The sequence below is a fragment of the Trematomus bernacchii genome, unplaced genomic scaffold, assembly GCF_902827165.1.
Source record: "Trematomus bernacchii unplaced genomic scaffold, fTreBer1.1, whole genome shotgun sequence".
NCBI classification, from domain to species: Eukaryota; Metazoa; Chordata; class Actinopteri; order Perciformes; family Nototheniidae; genus Trematomus; species Trematomus bernacchii.
Window position 1 is genome coordinate 418,205 of NW_022987546.1, and position 16,868 is coordinate 435,072.

At 40.7% G+C, this 16,868-nt stretch overlaps 2 protein-coding genes across 3 annotated transcripts in view; one reads left to right on the forward strand and one right to left on the reverse strand.

Annotated features, from left to right (window-relative positions):
- plekhh2 (pleckstrin homology domain containing, family H (with MyTH4 domain) member 2) overlaps positions 1–9,297 on the reverse strand; it is a 43,812-nt gene extending 34,515 nt beyond the window's left edge. The window contains exons 1-2 of the mRNA XM_034122639.1: positions 9,136–9,297; positions 5,820–5,955 (exon numbers count right to left, since the gene is read on the reverse strand). Coding sequence (XP_033978530.1) covers positions 5,820–5,942 — 123 coding nt within the window. The 5' untranslated portion in view covers positions 5,943–5,955; positions 9,136–9,297. The remainder of the gene's footprint in view (positions 1–5,819; positions 5,956–9,135) is intronic.
- Positions 9,298–9,772: 475 nt separating this feature from the next.
- Positions 9,773–16,868, forward strand: part of thada (THADA armadillo repeat containing) — a 110,474-nt gene continuing 103,378 nt past the window's right edge. For both annotated transcript variants that reach the window (XM_034122636.1, XM_034122637.1), the window contains exons 1-11: positions 9,773–9,825; positions 10,323–10,407; positions 11,174–11,283; positions 12,283–12,413; positions 12,894–13,042; positions 13,161–13,193; positions 13,278–13,326; positions 13,718–13,911; positions 14,806–14,900; positions 15,239–15,462; positions 16,054–16,778. In XM_034122636.1, coding sequence (XP_033978527.1) covers positions 10,332–10,407; positions 11,174–11,283; positions 12,283–12,413; positions 12,894–13,042; positions 13,161–13,193; positions 13,278–13,326; positions 13,718–13,911; positions 14,806–14,900; positions 15,239–15,462; positions 16,054–16,778 — 1,786 coding nt within the window. In that variant the 5' untranslated portion in view covers positions 9,773–9,825; positions 10,323–10,331. The remainder of the gene's footprint in view (positions 9,826–10,322; positions 10,408–11,173; positions 11,284–12,282; positions 12,414–12,893; positions 13,043–13,160; positions 13,194–13,277; positions 13,327–13,717; positions 13,912–14,805; positions 14,901–15,238; positions 15,463–16,053; positions 16,779–16,868) is intronic.

Genomic DNA, 16,868 nt, shown 5'->3' on the forward strand with positions numbered 1-16,868 from the left:
CCCTGAACTCCATCCACCCCCCCATCGCTCCATCCACAGCCAGCTCACAAAGCCTCTTTCTGTAGACACTACGACTCACAGAGCTGACCTACAGGTTTTATACCAAAAAGGCTGACCAAATATAGTTACATTTAGAACTTCATCTCACGCACATATGCTATCCAACACTCTTACACTACATTTCTAATGTTATAATTGTTATTTCGGACCAATAAAATGGAAACTGGAGACAAATAGACGGATAAACTCACCTCATAAACTAGCTTTCTGTGACAAACAAGGCAGGCATTCAAGCAGACAGCAGTGGGTAACACATAAACACAAGCAAATGAGGATGCACACACATGAAGAGAGTCAACGTCTGTGAGGGCAAGTCTGAATAACTTAAAGTCATCCGTTGGCATCTATGTGGCGGTGACTAGGCAGGTAGAGGTGTAAAAGCAGATGTTTTGATGTGTAAACAATTCATGGGGTTGACTAATTATATACATTTGAAGACCAAACTATAAAGTGGTGCCAATTCACCCTGTTTGGTCTGTGTTTGGGAGTAGTTTCCCTTTCAAAGGTTATAATACGTTAAATTCAATGCAAAAACGAAAACAAATACAAATAATGTTTTCTTTAAACGTTGAGTCGGTTCTTTAGGCCCCAGCTCCACGGGAACCCATACGGCAAAACGCATCGGAGTAACGCAAACGCAACCGCAAAAAACCTTCCGCCCACACGCAATATACACCGGATTGTGTCAAGCTCCACGAGACGGCTCCGTTTACATCCAACCGCTGGAAAAGCTGCAGTACATATGCCGAACCTGTACGTGGCGCTGTAACTTCCTCCACAAAAGCAGCAACTTCCTCCACAAAAGCAGCGAAGAAGAATGGTTGTCATGGCTGCACTTCTGTTTATTCTCCGCGGTGGGGGCACATCCATGGGTGGGGGCCGAGGGAACCGCGCAGAGTTTTTCGCCGGTCAATGTGTGTTAAAGTTTAAATCTTCATGCTTCCTCATGCAGCAGCTGATCCAGTAAGTAAACCCGACAGTAAAAATAAACATATTTATAACTAGTTTAGGTAGTTTGAGAGGTAATTAAAATAGCTAAGGGTGGTGATCTGACTTTAAGTGTGTGTTTTGCAGGAGCTGCGTGTCTCCGTCCTGTCAGATTAGACTTCACTCGCGTTTATGTTCATATCGAGATAAAGATAAATAATCTGAATTCAGTGTGCAGTGTACTTTTGCGGGGGTGAGCAGCAGAGGTGGGGAGAGGCGGGGAGAGGCGTGGCTATGAAACGGATGACCGTATAGGCGACCCCACGGCCCCGTTGGACCCCCCAGAGCGCTCCGTTCCCAGATCTATCCACCTTTGGACCCGTTGTCGTTTGCGGAGTCTGTTTCTACGTTTCCGTTACGGCGTCGTCGAGCTTAAAGGGCTATACGCATGAGAAATATGCGGATTCAACCCGTTTTCGTCCCCGTGGAGCCTACGCCTTAATTTAACGCCTTAATGGTGTACTTCATTTTGTAGCTTTGGCGCCATATACCCTTTAATGCAACAGTACAACTTCCAGGGGAACACTATTATGTTAACGTATGTGAAGAGTGAGGAAGGAGTCTAGCTCTTCTGTTTGTATTGCACACTTATGATGATGATGATGATGATGACACAGTATCACGATGATATGCTACTACAGTATGACTAGTGGCTCATGCCAGCCACCAAGCTAACACGTATGATAACGCTACGATAATGTTACGATAAGGTTCAACAGGCTTGTAAAGTTTTTTTGAGTATAGTTTGGACCACAAATAACAGCACTGGGCTACCCCTTGATTGAATTTACCACATAGCATTAGCTACAGTCTCTTTATGGTTAATCGACTAATATAATGGTAGGTTAGCATGTTAGCATGTTAGATAAGGTTTTTAGAGGGTATTTCATTAAAATTAAATGAAATAACATGAAATCCATAAATAAACAAGACAAATCCAACAAAAATATCTCAAACAACAAATAATTGATGCTACTAATATTGTGTGTGTGTGTGTGTGTGTGTGTCCAAAGAGTAATTTCATCTTATTTCTATGTGCCACAGAGCTCCATTGATGCCTGGAAACAAATACAAACACATTAATGAGTCACATCCTGGAACGAGGTGACATGTTCCTTCATTATGCCAACCTGTATAGTGGTTTACATTGAGCCAATCCCACATACACAATCCTGCAGTTTAAAATACTCCTAGAACTCCACCTCATTTGCATTTTACATAATTTCAAATGCTGATACGTTCTTTGTAAAGTTGAGGTTAAGAGGCAGAGAGAAAGAATAAAAACGATCAGTGTGCGTGTTAGTCTGAAGGCAGGACTCTGACAGAAAATGAACACACTTGGGCTCTTTGTCTCCTTCATGAGATGTGTAGCCTACTGTTACAGCTGGAGGCCCCGCAGGCCAAAACTATAACGTCCCTCCCAAAAAGCTTCACCCACACACACTACGCCAGTTCTAATTTTTGTGCAAAGTCAAGTTAAAAACCCAGTTCATAAACGAATTTGACCCGACCTTCATACAAACACGTGGACACAGTATAACTGACTGCGTCAACTTGCTAACTCAATTCTTGAGCAACACACACACGCATACTGTTTACCAAACTGGGTATTTCCTCCCATGGGCAGCTCAATCTTTACACACAGCCTTCATTTTTTCCTCTTTCTTTTTCTCTCCTCATCCCCCCTTCATCCACTCATACAGGCTTTCTTGGACTTTAACAATTTGCCTACCCAGATTCGCCTTACACTAACCTGGCCAAGGAACCAGACACATTAGAAGAAGTGTTCTGTGACTTACAAACAACTTAGATATTAGAGCCATCACAAAACAAGAGGTAAAGGTTATTGCTAGATAAATGAATGAAGAAAACATATTGATATTAAGCAGTATGATAAACATGAACATTTAAGTATGTGATTGGTTTAATGGTTATGTTTAAGTAAGGAGATCGATGACACCGGTGTGTATATAAAATTAAAAAAAGTTTACAACTTGAACAATGGATTAGGTTCAGTTTGTTTTTTAAGTCAGTTTGAATGTTTTTTACGAGTTTTGGGAGCCATCTCAAGAAATACTCCAGTCTCTTTTTATTAAAGAGGCCCTTTTAAGCTTTATTGCGTTTTTCCATTCCTATAGTGTGTTATTTAGGTTTTTGCGCATGGAAATGGTCTGCACAATATATTGTACGTGATTTGCTAAGGGGTGGGACATCTCTAAGAAGTTGATCAATCAAAACAGAGCTGGCCAGCTAACCAATCAGAGCAGACTGGACTAATTAATTACATTTGAGTTGAGTGTTTCGTCAACTTAATGTGTTGCTTAAAATAATACTTCTGCATACAGTATGTGAGTGATGCACGGCCAGATACGGCTCGAGAAGCTGACTCAGATAAGGAAATATATGATATATTATGATATTATATGATCGATGATCTGATTGATGATGTGATATGATAAGTGTGACACGGCGGCGTCTTCTCTGCATACGGCAGTTTAAACTGTATTTCCTTTATCCTGTAAAGTATGTCATGTAATGTAATGTAATCCATGACTTGATAGATTTAAACTCCGCACACTGAGCTCTGATTGGTCAGCAGGCGGTGCTTTCATTGAGTTGATCTCTTTTCTAGACGCCGGAGGCGGGCAGCATCAGGTAAAAAAAAGTTATTTAGCCTTCCCAAACCTGAGACTCACGCGCCGCCTATGGTTACAGTAGAGGCACAAAATAAAAATATCAACCTGGAAATTAGCATAACGTACTTTTTAAATCTAATTTGAGTAGTACAGAACAACCCAGAATGCTTCAGTTGCATCATTGAATGAAGACAAACCTGCAGTTTGTTCTGGACCAGAGGCCATAACAACAGAGTGACTCACCACTCAAATGACTTTTATCAGCCCACCTCCACAATGAGATATTAGGGGGATTTTGCAGTGACGTGCTTGCGCCCCCGCACAGCTTTAAAACAACAAGCTCTGGCTGAGGCGATGGGAGCCACAGTAGAGAAAAAAAGCATCAGCAGGGGTCTGCATGTTAACATGATGAGCTTATTGCATCAGCAGGCCGGGGAGCACACAGTGATGGGTCATTCTACAATACATCTACAGCAGTAAAATAACTACATTTAAATGTGAAAGTTGTATCTGCCTGAATTGGCTAAATAGTTCTGATTCTTGTCTTTTATTACAATTCTGGAATTTGCCAATAAGGTTAAATCATCTTTGTTATGATGGCAATAATGTTATTAGTTTATGTTTACAAATGTTACTACCCAACTAAAATCGAGGCAGGTTCCCTTAATCTTTGTATCTTTTCAAACCGTGGAATGGAAGTTATCATAAATAAAATGTATTGAACTCAAGCACACAGTATTCGTGGTCCAAAAGCATTTTTGTCAAATGAAAGATTTAGCAAAACTGTTAAACTCAGGTTTAACTCTGGATCCCTGTGAAATAAATCAGTGTTCTTCCGTATGGGGTAAATAAAAGGATCACTGCTATCAGATTTACAACAAACTCAAAGACATTATTACAGAGCACTGAGCTTAACAGTTGAATACAGGATAGGGGCTACAAAGTGGTGACCCAGTGTAAACAAGCCAAGTTAACAGGAGAAAACTACAGAAAAGCTACTAAGCTCTGAATGTCAGAGAAAAAGTAAACAGTGAATTAAAGTTGCACAGACGCTTCTTGAAAACAAACTGTGTGTTATTCTGAGTTTAATGGTGTGTTTTATGATGTTGAGTGGAAAAAATGCTTAAGACAAATCTGTCAAGCAGAATGGATAAGACTACAAATAAACAGCAGAGACTTTCACATATGTTACGTGGGCTCCAAAAAACCCACCAAAACCAATCTTTCTTCCAACTCTCCGGGAGTTTGTTTTGCTGTCCAGCTGAGCTTACTCTGACTCTGTAATTGACTGGAGCTGGGTCAGTCCCATCATGCAGTGCGTGGCGGAGCCCTGTGGTAAGGCTGCTGTTTACATTAGAGCTCTAATCAGCCTCCCTGGAGAGCAGCTTCAGATCTAGGCCACTGAGCAGTTTGGGCCGGCCCAATGCACCAGACACACCACAGCTCTCCGTTTCAGAGTGGATGTCCTCCTCTTGAGGGTGACATGTTGACCACTTTACATCTTTGATATCGTCTTCGATAAACGTTCAATACATCCCCTACCAAACAATGCAGGCTGCTGATAGGGTGCTGTCTGAAACCAGCGGTCAGCAATTACTTTTTAATTTGGCCAACTTAACTTCCGTACTTCAGTAACGCCACTTCCGTAGCTATTTTAACCCAAACGTTGACATATTTGTTATGTAACTTTCAAACTTAAGTAAGGCCACTTCCTAAGTTACAGTATTTAACCTAGTCACCTTCCCAGTCACATCCAAAAGTCCAATACTCTTGAATCCTTCACAAAATCTCTCAAAACTCACTTATTCACTCTAGCTTTCAAACTCTGATCAACAACCCCCCCCCCACGCACGCACGCACGCACGCACGAACCTAAAGTTATTTTAACCTCTACAATGATATTTACGTTACATGATTCCAGTTGTTATTTTAGCCCAAACCATACAATTTTCACTAAACATATCGTTTTTTGCCTTAACAGGTTCTGCACTGCAAGGGTTTGCCCTGAAGCTGACCGCTTGTGTTTCTGGATATTAATAGGTAATCGCACAAAAAATGACAAGACAACTTTCCTCAGAGATCATGCAAACCATTCTTTGAGGATATGTCGAACAGGTGGCCACTACTTTCACAAACCTTGTCAGCGGTGAGTTCTCTGATCTTGATGATCTGCACTCTGAACTTCATCAGCAGCGCCTCCAGGACTACGCACTTGTCCTTCCAGTCCTCCTGGCTCATGGCCTCCTCACCCTCCGCCATCACGCCCGGCCCTCTGAAAGAGAACACACAGACAAACACACAGTGGTGAGAAAAATACAGTGAACCGCTATATGTTTCCTGTGGGAAATATTGTCTTTCTATGAAGCTGGTTTGGATTAACCCTTGTATGGTGTTCATATTGTTGTTACTCAGCCAGTGTTCGTGGGTCTGGTGGACCCGCTGCCTTTTTGGGCTTCAAGTCAACACAATCAAACTATTTTATGTTAAAATACTCAACAGATGTTTACTTAATCTCAATTACAAGCAATATAAACACACACACACACACACACACACACACACACACACACACACACACACACACACACACACACACACACACACACACACACACACACACACACACACACACACACACACACACACACACACACACACACACACACACACACACACACACACACACACACACACACACACACACACACACACACACACACACACACACACACACACACACACACACACACACACGACAGGTGCACAGGACCTACAATTTCCACACTTCTGCTAGCCCCGGGTCCAGTGGACCTGAACATCCTGTATGTCATATAAATGTGTAGGGGGGGGGGGGGTACAGTGGGTGGTCATTGAAAATGTGTTCTGATATATGTTCTTCACAGAAAATGAGCCAAGGCCATTGAGTGTGGGTTTGAAAAAATAATTTATCATATCATTTTTCTTTAGCTAAATAATGAAAACGGGTCCCACAGACCCGAACACCATACAAGGGTTAAGTGTCTTTCTCAAGGGCAGCAGACGATTGCTGACCTGGAAACGAAAGTTGGGATCTTTTTGGGCATGTTATGTCTTTAATGTTGTTGATAGCAGAGAGGTCAATTAACAATTTAGTTCCAAAAGTTCTTCATAAAAATTGTGTTTTCCCAAGAACTTCATTTATGTCAGAGTTTCTCGAAAACAGCACTGAAGACTCACAAGGGTTGATGCTCACTAATGTCAATATTGCATTAGGCACGATATGCTGCATTCGTCAGTTCTTTAAATATTATGAAATCAATCAAACATATTTAACATTAAATGAAAGGTAAAAAGTAACTGAACCATATCTGATTTCCACTAAATGACAGATATGAAAATGTCCTTTTCATTTTGCACTGATGATATTATCCTGATTATAATCTAAATATACGTTTAACTCTTCCAATAGCCGTTTTTGTGGAATTTGTAATCATAAATTATAATGGCCCCGTGAAGGAATGATGTTTTCTCTCAAATAGTGGGAGTCTGTTTTTTCTTACAAGATAATTCCTGTATTTTAGAAAATCAGGCTATGTTTTCACTATTCTACCATGACAGCTTTTTCAAGATGGTTACTTCCGAATATTCATTAATTGCCAACAATGGAAATTCACCACAATTAAACTTTTGTGAGCGTTTATTAATCCAAAATACAATGTCATTATGTCCATCTCTACTTGCAAATCCATTTACCACACATCTCAAACTTTAATATATCCCCACAAACATGTGTAAAGAGACAGACAAACAGACAGAGAGGGTGTGTTGTGCAGATGTTTTGCCACTAGGCAGCACCTGAAATGTTCCAGTGCAGAGCCCAGCTGGACCAGTGTGGGCAGTGGGCGTATCATTTAGCTTAGCCAAACAGAAAAACACAACTTTTTCTCCAAAACACCTTGACGCCCTCCCTGGGACTTGCATCATGTTTTCCAGACGCTATCATAGGAAAACAGTTGTACATACAGAGAGTCAGATGAGGATCTCTGATGGAGGAGGGCAGCAGGAGGAGGAAGAAAGAAAGCCCGGGTTTCTCTTCCAAGTAATAACCTCTCATTACCAGCCTGGCCTCCGCACAAAGAGACTGCAAACATGTGTGGAGGAAGGCAATAAACTGCTTTCCACAGGCTTATTTCTGCCGCCTGTTTGCTGTGGTAAACACTGAATAAGGCAAGGGAAAAAAGAGCCCTGATCCCACAGAACAAAACAAAAATAAATTACTATAATATATAATATACTGCATGCAGATCAACAGAGCGATACGACTAAGGAATTGTGGTATCTGGTTTGTATTATACATATCAATTCAAACAAATAATAATATGTAATTTAAAGAATCACATGATTTTCTCAGCATGTTTGTAATCTAGTTTATTGTTAAAGATTAAAAAAATCATCGAAATCATAGTAATTTCCTAATTATGCAACAAAAAGTGCCATTGTTACAATCAACTTTTCCTTTCTTTTATTCTTTGATATTGCTGTGATTCAGTTGAGAAGTTGATTCACTTAAATGTACTGCCAAATACATGTCTTATACGATTATGTTAGGATATTAATACATTTTCTATAATTGAGGACATATATAATTGTTTTTATCCAAGCAGTATTTAACGATGATAATGAAAGGATGTGGGTGGTGGAAAACATTGAAGGCAATTTAACCCCTGAACCCTGACTCTGAGTTTCTTTTTGTCTCTCTCTCTGTCTCACTTCCTGTTGAGTAAAGCCTGTGTCAGTGTAATGAGATAGTGGAGCATTCATCAGAGTGATTCCCTGGGATTTTTGGCTGGAATAATGATGTATCGAGCCATAAAAAGCCCTAACTGGGATTACAAAGTACAGACTGGAATAAAAAGCACCCTAAACATTGGGTTAATATGTATTAAAAAGGTGTTTGTGAATTTTGTTAATGCTGCAAACTTCCCTCAAATCATTTCAGGATTTATGGATTAATACAGTAACAGTGAGCAACTCTGAGTAAAAACTGTAACTTCAAAACGTTTGTGGTACTTTAAATATAATGTACACAGACTATGACACATTATAGCTCATGTATGTTTGTTTTCTGTGATGTCACAATCTTTTTTTAATTTAATTTACCATAAAACCGTACTTTGGGGTCTTCATTTTTTACGAGATATTGTTTACATAACATAAGAGTGAACACCAGCAAGCAAAAGACGCAAATAGCAGTTTATTTTTTCATATACAGTGAATGTGTGAGTAATGGCAAACAGAAGAGACATTGTGTCTATTCATAATTTCAAATATTAGCGGATTTCCGAGAAAGATTAATTGCTAACATCACCGTATAAACTAAACTCAGCAAAAAGACTGCCAAAGACAACTTTCTGTCGTTTCCTATTATAACTAAATTAAAACACTGCAATTTTCTTCCAAATTCTCGACTTACCTTTGAGAATATTTGATGGTTATTTACTACTCAAAGGACTTCACGCCATGTCGACTCCAGCATCAACACATTTCTTGTTATTCCTGTTGTGAAAGTCTTAATTCATGAGTAAAACTGTGCATTTTTCTCGTGCCCAAAGGATTTCATTTCAAGCTCAGGCAAAAGTTGGAGACGGGTTGGATGTAGAGGGCGGGGTTTCGCACAATTACGTCCAATCATATTTTTGGTAGGCGTTTTCTCAGCAGTGTACAACAACGAAGTATGGGTTATATTTACGTGTGTTTTCCACCAATGAATAGCTGGAGCGCTATTTTATGGACAGACAAACTTCTGAGGGCGGCGTGTAACGATTTGTCGGAAGTGACGTCTCACATGTGCAGCATGGACCATGGATTGGTCAAGCTTGTAATAACAATACAGGAAGCTAAAAGTGTAGCTTCAAATGTAAAGTTGTATGATACTCAAGTAGTTGAAACAGCGGCTAATGTCGCACAACACAATGTATGTTTGTCATGTAATTAAATGAAGAATAGAGAAACTCAAAAAGTTCCATATAAATTGCAATTTAATTTGTTATTATTAGGCATGTTTTAAATGAAGTTTTATTCTGAAAATCCTTACCGGAAGTGACTTTACATGAATTTGAGTTGCCTACCAGCTGAAACCAAGTAAACCTTATGCTGAATTGAGGTAAATGCTAGCAAACAAATAACTTTTATATCGTTGTTCCTTTTCTTTTCTTTTCTTTGTGAGCGTTTCCTTGTTTTACCGTGTGAGTGTTGTCTACTTGTGTCTCGCTTTTTAATTTCTGACGTAGACTCAGTGCTATAGCTAGCAATAACTGCTGGCTAACATTAGTCCTAGCATACAGTAATATTACATTTAACCAAGGTAAAGTAAAATATGCAACGACCGCGTGACTTGTCCACGTGTGTGTGTGTGTGTGTGTGTGTGTGTGTGTGTGTGTGTGTGTGTGTGTGTGTGTGTGTGTGTGTGTGTGTGTGTGTGTGTGTGTGTGTGTGTGTGTGTGTGTGTGTGTGTGTGTGTGTGTGTGTGTGTGTGTGTGACAAATAGAGAGACTGAACAAATAGACTGACATGGTGGAGTTCTAACTTTTGTAAATTGCATATTTTTGGATAAACAGTCATGTGAATGAATGAACTATTATTGCTCCTCACTTCATACAGGGAACAGCCATGGTGGTGAAGAAGAGGAAGAGCCCCAAAGTAGAGGCTGTGGTTTTGGATGAGGAGAAACTACACAAGCTGATAGGTAATGTGACCAAAGGACTGAAGTAGAGCACAGGTGTGTGTACCACACACCCCTTCATAGTTTGTTAAGATATATTTAATTGAAAAAAAAGACTGAAAATGCAGTTATCATCTAACCAGAGGTAAAAAATAAGCAGTCGTGTGCAGTGTATTGTATAGGTAGGTACATATGAAAGATATCAACAAGTGAACTAGTATACTGTAGTGTTAAGTAAACCCTCTGAACATTAGTATAACTATTGAAAACACTATGCAGGTAGAAGAACCTGCATATAATATATTAACTACAGACGTAAACAATACGAAACATTATAGAGTAGTTTTCTCATTTAAATATTAATTAATTTGAGTACACTATATATAATTACCATTGCAGGTGCAATATACAAATGACAACATTTAAAAACATATTTTTGAAAAAGTACATTTAAACGAAGGAAAAGTAAACAAGCAGTTATAAACATATAAATAATGCATAATTTTAAATATTTATTCAAGCAACTAAATGATAACAAATTAATACTATAAAACGATATGTAAAGGAAACTATTTTTAAAATAAAAAATAGCTTTTCTTTGTAAATACACACATAAATACAGACAATAATAGTTCAAATGTGTTTTTAATAATTAGAAAAACTATTACATAATGGAAAAAAATGCACACTTGAGTTGTATACACATGTGTTTATTCATGTGCACATAAGGAGTATTTATTACTAATATAAATGTAATTGGGTTAATTTGTATTCTTTGTGATTTTTCCAGCATCCCTCTCTGTGGGTGGAGGAGAGGATGGAGTCAGGGAGGTGGCACAGACCCTGCAGTCCTGCCTGGAGCTGACGGAGCCGGTGCAGCAGATCCAGCTTGTTATAAAGGTTGGTTTACAGAGAAATGTAATCTTCAACATGAATGCAAGATAAATAAAAGTGGGAAATAACTTAAAGGTCCCATTTCATGGCCATTTCTACTGATCATAATTCCATTGTTGAGGTCTACTAGAATAGATTTACATTGTGCAATGTTCCAAACTCACATTGGTTTCTCATACAGCATCTCTGTATAGTATGTGTATTCACTCTCTGTCCTAAACGGCTTGTTGGAGCTCCTGCCTCCCCCCTCCCTGTGAGCCCACTGTGCTCTGATTGGTCAGCTCGCCCACTCTGTTCTGATTAGTCCACCACCGTTACAGCGGAACATCAGTGATTATGTTTTACAATGGCGTTAGCAACCAGAAAATAACACCAGTAATGACAAACAGATGAGAATGCTGCGTGGGGTCTGGGTGCCGTGTTGGCGGGATGTTGCGGGGCTCGCTGCTGGAGCGGACAGTGTGAGCTGGCTTGCTGCGGGGGATCTGCGAGACAGCGAGACACAGTGAAACCCAGCCTGAACCGGACTTCCTCACACACACACACACACCTGCAGCCTGGCTGTGAGTCTACGTGTGTGCTCAGAACGAGCCCAGGCCGAGCCCCGCCGCGTCTCGCCGTCCCAGGCTGAGTTCAGGCTGAGTTCCGGCTGAGTTCAGGCTGAGAAATCAGCGGAGCTGCAGCTGAGAAAAGATTGAGTGTGTGTGTGTACTCTATTGGGTATAGAGACGTTACGTCACTATACCCAATACGTCACTGTACTTACTACACTATAAGAAGAAAACAATGGAAAAAGAGAAATCTCCAACGAGGCGTTCTGGGGCAGCATAGACAGGTCTTTTCTGTGTTAGAGTTTTACTCGCTACAGGGTGTACTTTGAGGGTTTTGACTCTGCAGACCGTTTACATGCATAAAAACCTTCATAACACACAAGGGGACGGGTAATAACCGGAAAAGCATGACATGGGCCCTTTAACAGACCTTTGTGTGTCCATACTTCACCAGGCGGGGTCCCAGCTGGAGGCCCTGAGTGAAGAGCCCTCTGATGGAGCTCTTCTGGAGTCCTGTCTGCACACCCTGTCTCTGGTCTACACCTCCCTGCAGGCTAAGAACCCCCTGCGAAGAACCATCGCCAGGTACAATGCTACATTTTAGGATTTTTATTTGAAACGCATCTCTACAAGTAAATAAGATTGAGACTATAAGGTGATTTCACATGATGCTAGTGGGAAAACCAGTATTTGTTTGGCTGATTTTATTCTTCTTTCAAATGGCAAACAGCAAGAAACGTTTCTAATCAATAAACCGTATATAAATCTAAATCCTCACCGTAACAGCAATGTCAATTCCATATCAGTTTTCAGACTAGTGCAAACTGTCATCTCCAGTGTTATCAATTTGTTTTCATTATTATCAGTTAATCATGAAAGTCATATTTTCTGTATAAAAAAGTAAATATCTTTTGGTCTATTTACCATTTTACATCCCAAGTTTCCAATTGAACAATGCATCTTTTGAATCTTTATTAAATTACAACCATTGAATTCAAACTTAAATATCACAAACATAATTTTGATAACCTGATTATTACCATGTCTCTGTTTTGATATCCTCAGTGCTTTAGGTTCAGTACCAGCCTGGCTACAGGAGCAGACTGTCAACAGTTTGTCCGCCTGTCTGTCCGACTGTCTGTCCAACCCAACCTCAGAGCAGTACCCACACATCACCGACACCATCACTGCCTGTCTGGATGGCTTCGCTCTCGGTAAGGGGGGGGGGGGGTCGTCTTTACCTTTACTCCAGAATTGTTCTACTTTTGAGATAACGGTTATCAAATCAACCTTATTTTGTACTGTAGAATAACTACATTACCTTCCCTCCAGGTGAGAGATGCATTAACAAACTGCTGCCTGAAGGTTAGTGTCCGAGGAATTAGAAATGTCTCCCTTTTTTCTTTTTCTAAAGAAGCCAGTCATGAACTATCTTTCTCCTCTATTTAGTGATGCAGTTTCTTCACAAGGGATTGAGTGAATATCTTCATCAGAACAGGTATACAGGCATATCCTGTGTTCCATATCTTTCCACATGTCTCAGTGTTTTTATATATGTATATCTTTATTAATAGTTATACACCACTGCATACTTTGTAATATACACATATTACGTAACGATTGTTCTAATATAATGAAGTACAATGTGCACATTTATACTTAACTTCTTATGCTAATATAAATATTCTATTTAATTCAATCGTAATGCAATTTTTTATGTTTCATTAAATATATAGATATATATTTTTAATATAATTGTATTTTATCTTTTTTTATTCTAAAACGATTCTACTGTCATAATTATTTTCCTCAGGATAAATACAAATCATCTTATTGTGATTCTGAATATACTGTATATACCTTGTTGTCGCCCCCTGCTGTTGTCCCAGTGGTCTCGCAGGACGTCACATCGCCCAGGCCCAGCTGATGTATTGTTGCCTGGCGACAGTGAAGGCCTCCATGCTGGTGATGCAGAGATCCCAGGAGACCATCGGCTCCTCACTGCAGGCTGAACACACACACACCAAGCTGGAGGACACACTGAGCAGCCTGCTGGGCTGCTACACACACATCCTCACTGATGGTAAGAACCAGGGCAAAACTAGAGACCCTCTGGGGATCACACAACCACCTCTCATACAACTACCAGAATTTAGAAGTACTCAAAAAAAAAGGACCTGCATTCAACCTTTGAAAATGGTAAAAGTCCAAAAGTATAAGCATCAAATTGACCAAAACAATCCATCAAATAATATCCTATAAAATGATATTGAATTATAATGACTGATGCATTATTGTGTTATACTTACCTGTTTCAGCTGGTATAATTAAGATGAGTCTTTGTATTTGATTTTATCTTTTTTATCTATAAAATGCTGGGTAGCTTGTTACTTTCTCCAAGGGATGAATACAGTTAAAGAGATATTTACCTATATTAATGCATGATACATTTGTTTATTATATTGTGTTTTGTTAATATGAATCTGAATCTTCAAAACTAACTAGACTAAACAAATAACTATGTAAAAAGTGTTAGAGTTATGGAGTAGAAGTAAAAAGCAGCATGAGGGAAATGCTTGTAGTACCTGAACACTTTACTGATGTACAGTCCTAACCATAACTTAGTCAATGTATTTCTGTTCAAAACTGTGGAAAAAACAAAACCAGTGTCGCTATTGTGTCTGGTAAATGGTGGAAACACGTGACATGTACAGTGACCCAGCTGATGGAAGTAGACATGAAGATCTGCCTTCATTTCAACGCAGAGACATCTGTCAAGATCCATCCTTACTAAGCATTTATTACAACTTCTCAGAAGAAGTCATTAACTCAGGGAACAAAGGACTGTTGGAAGCAGCTTCTTAGGAGCAGATGGAGTCATGAACTTTCCCATTGCTCCAGAACTTGAAATCAGAAATACCTGTGTGGACACACTCTCCTCTCACTTCCCCCCCCCCTGTTCCTTTTCCTTTCATAGAGGAGTTTATCCAGTCAGTCCAGAGTACAGCGGGCATGGCTATAGTGTTACTGATCCGCTCTGCCATGGGGGGTGGAGATGAAGTTGCCTCTGTGGTGAGTTGTGGTAGTTGTTTAGAATTCTGGATTGTTCACATGTTCACACAAATGTTTCAGAACAATTACTATTTCTTTCTGACTTGTGTATCTTTGAAATACATGTCAAATAAATTTAAAAAAGCGTATTTCTAGGGCTCTTCCAACATTGCAACATACAATACACTTACGGCATAAAAAGAAAAATACATGAAATAGTGCATGTGACATGATGTTGTTAATAAAATGCAGGAATAAGTAAATGATGTACAAATTAAATAGCATAAGATATACATATTTATAATGGTGCATGTTTAAAGCTGCTAATATAATATTCATTCTGTTGAACTGTTCCTCAGGTGTGCAGTCTGCTGCGTGGCTCAGCACAGGGTTTAGACTCCGCCCCTCGGTGGCTGCAGCAGAGGTGTGAGGGTCTGTGCAGCAGCGCTCGCCCCCCCGGGGTCTCTCTGTATCTGTGTCACGGGGCTCTGGCCATGTTGAGCTGGAAGGGCGCTCTGCCCGGGCCGCAGTGGGAACAGCTGCTGCTGCTGGTTCCCAACACTCTGCTGGATCTGGACGTCAGGTACACTGATCCCCAATCAGTACTGACTGCTCTTCTGCTTATATCAGAAGGTTCCCAAGTAGAATCAAAAGTCATTTAAAGCAACAATTTATAATGCTGCCCACAATGGCTGCAATTTGGAAACGATTAGTTATTGCGATCCTTTTGACTTATGTTGCAATTGCAAAAATGATTTGAGATATTAAAGGGAATGGTCATTTTTAAGCATTATTTTCATTATCCTTGAAAAATAAATTAAAATGATCATCTTTTTAAGAAGATCTGTATCAAACAAGGTACACTTGGGCGCCCATAGTGAGTTAATGTTTCATTGCCATAAATTCAATATTTAAACACGTTATATACTTTTAATTTCTTCCAAAAAACAGTACAACATTTGAATTTAAAGGACAAAAAAAAAACGTAATGAAAAATATCACAAATAATATCGCATTCCTACTCAAAACTTGCTTGCAAAACATGCATGTAGATATAAAATGTAGCAGATACAAACAATAAACCAGTAATATTGAGAGTGGCTACTTGTGTGAACCTTCTTTGAAAGTTCCACGTTTTTCTGACGTGTAAACAATTTGTACCCCTCTGCTGTAGTATAAAGGAGTCCAGTACAGCCATGGTGGTGTCTCGGGTGCTGACCCTGTGGAGCAGCGCTGCTCTGGACTGCCTGCAGGGGGAGAGGCAGGTCTGCCCCCCCCGCCTCCAACAATCCCTCAGCGGAGGCTCTGAGCTGCAGCAACGCCTGCTGGAGCACATCTACTCCCACTGGGAGCACCCGCTGGACGGCGTCCGCCACCAAACCCGCGCGCTGTTCCGCAACCTCCTCCTCCTCCACCAGCACACATGTTCCTCCATCTTTGATCCAACCGAGGACTCCTACATCACAGAGCTCACCCTCAGCCTGCTGGGGCTGGAGTGGCACATGAGGGGGAAGTACGGCTCCCTGAGCTGCCTGGTGGAGCTCTACGGGGCGAGGCACCTGCTGGACGTCCAGCCCCAGCTGCCTGTTAGTCTCCTGGGCCTGATGGGGGACCAGAACCTGGCTCCGTACGCCAGCGACCTCCTGGAGAGGCTGTTCGTCAGCCACAAGGCGCAGCTGGGCAGTGAGGTGGGTGCAGTGGACACCACGGGCTCAGAGGCCTGGATGGAGGTTTGGCACAAGACGTGGGTGACCCCCCTGCTGCTGGTGCTGTGCCGGGCCAAGCTGGACCAGACCACGTACATCCTGGACTACTTCCTGCCCAAGCTGCTCCGCTGCAGCCCGTCCAGTCTGACGCACATGGTGCAGGCCCTGCAGGACACCCCGCCCTGCAGCACAGGTGAAGACTCAAATATTCAGACGTCTGCTCCAGCATTTCTGCTATTATTACATTCAAATGTGTGCTGATGGTCAACGTGTCCGTGAGGGA